The 6,085-nt window shown below is 50.8% G+C and overlaps 1 protein-coding gene across 1 annotated transcript in view; it reads left to right on the forward strand.

The window, feature by feature from the left end:
- The first annotated feature begins 399 nt into the window (after positions 1-399).
- Phactr2 (phosphatase and actin regulator 2) overlaps positions 400-6,085 on the forward strand; it is a 258,957-nt gene continuing 253,271 nt past the window's right edge. The window contains exon 1 of the mRNA XM_032894972.1: positions 400-746. Coding sequence (XP_032750863.1) covers positions 524-746 — 223 coding nt within the window. The 5' untranslated portion in view covers positions 400-523. The remainder of the gene's footprint in view (positions 747-6,085) is intronic.

The raw sequence follows: 6,085 nt of genomic DNA on the forward strand, positions 1-6,085 counted from the left end.
CAGTGTTTTGCACCTGTAAACTACATATGACAGTCATTGGGTCCTTGCCCCATTATATTACAAGCCGGTCAGGTGTGTGCACGCGTGTCCCCCACCCCTCCCTGGCCAAGTGCAAATGAGACCGTTAACTGTGACCTTGCATCAACGCTCTGCAGATAAAACTCCACTTCTCTGAGACCCTCTGGGTGAGCCTCTCAGGGCCAGAGGCGACAGACCCTTGTCTTACAATAGAGGGGCCGCTCCTGGGAGGCGGAGCAGCTTAGGCAGGTTCTAGGGCACCAAGGGTGGCAGACTCGGAGCCCGGTGGCTGTCGCCGGCAGGAGCGAGAGCCGGCTGTAGGCGGCTCCTTCCTGTGCAAACTTTTTTGTGCTCTTCCTCCTCCCGCGCTGCGCCCCGCTGCTTGCGGCCGCCTCCCCGCCCTGCCAACCGGCCGGGGGCTCCACGCGGGGCCGCGGCGGACAGCACAGCTCTTTGCGCCGGCTCCACCCTGCCTGAGCTTGCTCCCTCCTGGAGCCTAAAGCGGATGGCGGAAGCCGGCAGGAGCCCTGAGATGTCCCCGGACCAGCCAGACGGCCAGGAGGCGGTGGCGGCGGAGGTTCTGGACCCCGAGCCCGAGGCTCCCGGACCACCCGTGCCTGCCCTGCGCTGGCTTCCCGGGGACCCGAGTCCCCGCGGCCGCTCCCAGAGCGACCTGTCGTCCGCCTCGAGCCGGGGCCGCCCGCTCAGAGTCCACATCTCCGGCTCAGGTAAGGGTGACTCGGGATGGCCCTGGGTGGCCCTGGGGGGCTAGCCCCGGACAGGTGAGGGTCGCAGTGTGGTGATCTTCCCTGGACGTTGGTGGGCAGCCGTGGGGGCGGGGGGACGAGAGCAAGGGCAAAAGCTGTCGTCCTCACATCGCCGCCTCCTGCTGGGCTGCAGAGGCTTGGTGTCCCTCGGCTGAGCGGCAGGCGACCGGTGGGTGCGCCGGAGTGGGTGCGCCTCTCTTCTGCGCGGGTGCAGCGCGGCGCGATTTCCGCGGATTCCCCTGGACTCCTGCTAGGTTGTGCGGCGCCAGGCGGCACCAGTGTTGGCTTTGGTTCTCGGGCTAATTTGGTTCTCGGGCTAATCAGTCTTGAACATGACTGTGGTCCCTCTGAAGGGTGTGGTCCCCTTACTTCAGGGGTTAGTACAGGGCTAGGAAGATGACCCTACTCACTCTTGCTTCTGGAATAGCGATTTCTTAGCGGGGGGAGGAGGGGTTGCTGGTAACAGGATAGGGGATTCCAGGTTCCCTGACTGTGAAAACCCATAGAGGTGTCAATGAGAGCTTGGCCTGGCTGTGTGTGGATCTGCCTTACTGTTCTCTGGAAAGCCTGGGGCCAGTATTGCTGCTGTAAAGACAAGCCGCTGCCTTCTGACCTCCAAGGACAGGCAAAAACCAGGAACTTCATTGAGGCCCGGTGTCGCTCAGGCTGCACTTCATGATGGAGGACTAATGGCTTAACTTGGTCTCTCATATCTCAGTAGTCAATGTGGAACGATGGTATGGCACACCTAGTAGGCAGATTGTCATTATTTAAAATGTCCTAAGAACTGGAGAACTTTTGACTTGTAGTCCAACAGTTTTCAAGGGCGGTTTTTATAATTTCCAACTTGTGAGGGTTGCATGGGAACTAGACAAGGACAGAGGACGTGAGAATGACCAGTTTCCGGAAAATGATTGCTGATGCGAACTGCCCACCCCCACATCCCCCTGCTGTGCCTTTTCCTGCGCTCTGGGGTCTGGGGTCATGCCTTTCTGGATGATTTTCCCCGTTTATTTATTTGCGTATGCTCACATGCAGGCACATGGAGGTGCATGGAGAAGTCAGGGGCCTTGTTGATGAAATCCAAATCCTCAGGCTTGGTGTCCAGCGCTTTTACCCGCTAAGCATCCTCTCCGAACCCTTCTATGATCTTGAACTCGACCTCATTCAAAGCCAGGTTCTTGCATTTCAGTCCTCCTGTCTCCAAGCATCCATAGTGTTTCTGATCTGGTTTTTGGAGATTACGTTTGATAACGGCAGTGAGATCATTCAGTTCAAGTTGTGAGATGTCCACTGCAAAGAGTTACTTTGTGAACAGTGTTGAGTGGAAAAGCATTTTACCCTCTGCTTTGGGGCCAAACAGAATCAGAGCTGTAGGTGATCCTGAGTGACTTTTTAAAAAAATTAAAGGATGGGCTGGAGAGACGGCGCATCAGTTAAGAGCACTGACTGCTCTTCCAGAGGCCTGAGCTCAATTCCCAGCAAGCACATGGTGGCTCACAACCATCTGTAATGAGATCCAATGCTGTCTTCCGGGTGTCTGAAGACAGCTACAGTGTATTCACATACACTAGATAAATGAATAAATAAATAAATAAATAAATAAAATGAAAGGATTAGCCATTCCAATGACCCAAAGAGAAAAGCGAATGTTAGTTTAGCTGGTGACGATAGATAAACAAGCATAACTGTCTCCGGTTTTCATTTTCAAGGGTAGGGATTAAAGCCGCATGCTGGTGATAGCAGTGAGAATCCTTTAAGTGTGCATGTATGCACATGCCCCATCTGACAGGGACAGGAGCAGCTATCTCTCTCCAAGGAACCTAGTTTCCCTGTATCAATAGGAGTGGCACCTTTTGAGTCACTTGTCCCCTGCATCACAGAATGCCGGTGCTGAGGCAGGACAGTGAACTTCTCCCAGTGAACTTCTTGTATCTCGCCTTCAGAACTAAGCTTTGGGTCTCTAAGAGCAGGCTAGATATAAGCACGAACTCACCTTGCTTTGAATCAGGAGGACAACAAATGGCCCGTTCCCTAATGCATTTCCCAAGATAGCCAGAGCGTCTGAGCCGGCTGGCATGCCCAAGTTATCTTAGGGGCACAGTAGAACGGTTGATCTCTTTATGACAACGGTCTTTGGCCCGATGCTGGAGCAGACCCAACTTCCTGGCCCTTACCAGAAACTCTGGGCATGCCCAGAGGCAGTATCTAGAACTGAGTCCTCTGATTTCCAGAATCAGTCTCTTGGACCAGCAGTACCGGCTTCTAATCTCACCCCCTCCCTGTCACACCTACTTGATCTGAATCCGTGTACTGAAGATGGAAAGATTCCCTGGGCTCTTTTCTTTTTTCTTCGACTTTATAGTCTAAGAAGTCTATTTCAGACACCAAGTTTCAATCTTAGCTTTACATTGGATCACTTGGGGAAATTGAGAACAATAAGCAAAAAGTTTCTGGATGGCTCCGTCTCAGGGATTCTGCTTTTGATTGGCACTAAGTGCAGCCTGGATTTCAGGTAACAAGGCATAGTCAAGCTGGAGACTTACCGTTCCTTTGGCTTGCAGTATTGGAACATTGTAACCAGAGTTGGCCTAAGGAAACGGAAGTTTGAAGCACATGTGTTTGCTCCCCTCTCTCCCTCTACCACCCGCTCCTGAGAATCTTTCCTTGCTTCCAGTCTTGATTCCACTACTTGTCAAAGAGTTCTTTCTGAGGGATCATGTCAAATAACAAGTTAATTCCCTGGTGTTAGCCCTCGATGTTGGATGATCGTCAAGCAAAAAAGGGAAATCGTCCTTGGCCAAGCCATAGAGTAGAGAAGAAACACAAAGAAGGATTTCCCTCTTGGGTTTTTAGACAATGACCACTCCAAGACAAAGGACCACACTCTCATGCCTTCACCCTCATCCCACCTCCTTCCCTAGCTTCCTATCCATACTTGAGCCAGCAATCCCCATCATTCTTAAAGGCCTTCTCAGGACCAGCGGTGTATGGAGACATCCAGAGAGCTCCTGCTGCCATGATTGCCCTGGGTTTTTTGCCAAATTTTCTAAATGAAAATATCTCATAGTTTAAGGGCATAGTTTATTTACTTTTGGATTCAGGAGCTCATTTTTTTCCACGTTAAAATACAGGCAGCTTGTCAGCAAACACTGTCGCTTCTTAATTTAAAATCTATACAAAACGGGCCAAGACCCAAATGCTTTTGAATAAACAGACTTTGAAAGTCAGACTGAGTTTTTGTCTTTTTTTTTTTTTTTTAAACTCACAGGTCTTTGGAGTTAACCAAAACTCTGGACTTCTAAAATCTAATGTTCTTGTAAATAAAAAAACAAGCACCAAAAGTAGAATCTTGAAATAAAGTTCTCATCGTATCTACTCAGGGCTTCTCTTAACTTTCACACCAGTCTTGCCGGTCTCGTTCCTCACGCAGAGATTTACTGGAGTGGACAGCCTCTCGTGTGCTTTTCTCCCAGAGCTGTTCAGTAAGCAGCGGCTACCGAGATGCTGTCCAGGTTATATTTCTGCTGTTAGCAGTCTGCAAGTGTTGGTTCAGCTGTGAGAGAGAGACACACACACACTGTTTTTGGAGCCATGACGCAAACTCGTCCAATGCATGATGATGGTCTCCGGGCTGCCGACACTCTAGGCCAGCAACCATGGGCATCTGCTAACTTTACATTTGGGTAATTCGGCGTGGGAGGGGTTTGTGTTTATTAATTTTTGGCCTAAGCGGTGGCCATCTGGTCTGAAGCTTACTTTCAGTCCTTGCCTGATCATGCCACAGTAAGGCTACCTGGCTGTCAAACATAGGCCAATCTGGACAGCGTAAAAGGCCAGGTCCAGGGGGTACTAGAACATTCTAAAGTGGCTCAGGTTCTGCTCTTGTCATGCTGGGCACCTGGTGTAGACACGCGTGCTTATCCCACCCCCCACCCCTCCACACCCCAGGAGAAAAGAAAGATGCCTTTATCTTTGCATCTAGGCCAGAAAACTATTGCCCAGACAGAAGGTGTGCCTTCCACCTTGCAGGGTTTTTTTTCTTTTTTTTTCTTTTCTTTTTTTTCGGAGCTGGGGACCGAACCCAGGGCCTTGCGCTTGCTAGGCAAGTGCTCTACCACTGAGCTAAATCCCCAACCCCCCTTGGCAGGTTTTAAAAACCTGCTTCATCTGTGAATGAAGGGGGTCTCTCCTCAGTCAGGCTGCACCTGGCCTGGGTCCAAAACAAGAAGGTTGTTGAGAATTTAGGCAACCGGTTCCCCTTTCTCTGTCACTTTCTTAAGGCTGGTATGACCTCAGCTTCTGCTTGACTCTCCGAAGGCAGGCTTTCTTCCTCTCTAGTTTGAGGCCTCACCCGCCCTCACGTGAGTTCCTTCAGTCAGTTCTAACACCCAGCGCGGGCATAAGACCCACCCCTGGGACACCCAGACCGTTCCTTTCTGTCAGCTTCTGAGTCTGTGGTTGCCAGTGAAGGGAGTCTTTGTTCAAATTCTTAAGAAAGAACCTACTGTGTGAAGCTTCCTCTTACAGCAGGCTATAAATAATAGGTCACGGTGAAGCCTGTGGATTGGCTCCCCTTGTGAGCCCATCCAATCCCAACGCCGGTTTCAGCTGGTTTCAGAGAGTTCGGGACCCACAGTGGCAATGTGTCCATTTAACTGGAACTGAGCATGAATGATGTTGTCCATCCATTTATTTGTTCTTTTATTCACGTAGTAGGTCTTGACATCACTGTATGCTAGGCACAATTCTAGACACGAGGCATATAGGAGTCAGCGAATACGGTCCTACAGTCTTGGGTGCAAGGCTAAAAGCACGAATGCTCTTCAGAAAGGGCATGGCAGACAGAGACAGTGTTCTGCAGGGATCAAAGCCATGTCTCCTGCCGTATAGGCAGTATATTACCTTGTGGGGACACTCATTTATAAACCAGGTGCCTGCTACCAGATAGTCTAGCCCACCACTTCTCTACTGTGGTTCAGAGACCGGCGCGAAGCCGGGCACTTATTTTAGGCCATAATGTGCTGCACTGGGTGGTTTTCGGCGTGGGAACACACCTTGTTGTTTCGTGTATTTATCCAATCAGGTCAAAGCTAGTGGGCCAAAGACAGAGGCAGCAGAGACACCCCTCAGGGACCCATGATCAAGTTGGGGGAAAGAGGGCAGACAGTAAGCTAAACATGGCACAATCAGAAGCTAAGAGCTATAGGCAGGCTCTATGGCAGCTGTGAAATTAGCCTGGGAAAGGTTCCCAGGAATGACCCCCCCAGAGACAGAGACAGAGACAGAGACAGAGCAGC

Source organism: Rattus rattus, chromosome 2, assembly GCF_011064425.1.
Source record: "Rattus rattus isolate New Zealand chromosome 2, Rrattus_CSIRO_v1, whole genome shotgun sequence".
Classification (NCBI taxonomy): domain Eukaryota; kingdom Metazoa; phylum Chordata; class Mammalia; order Rodentia; family Muridae; genus Rattus; species Rattus rattus.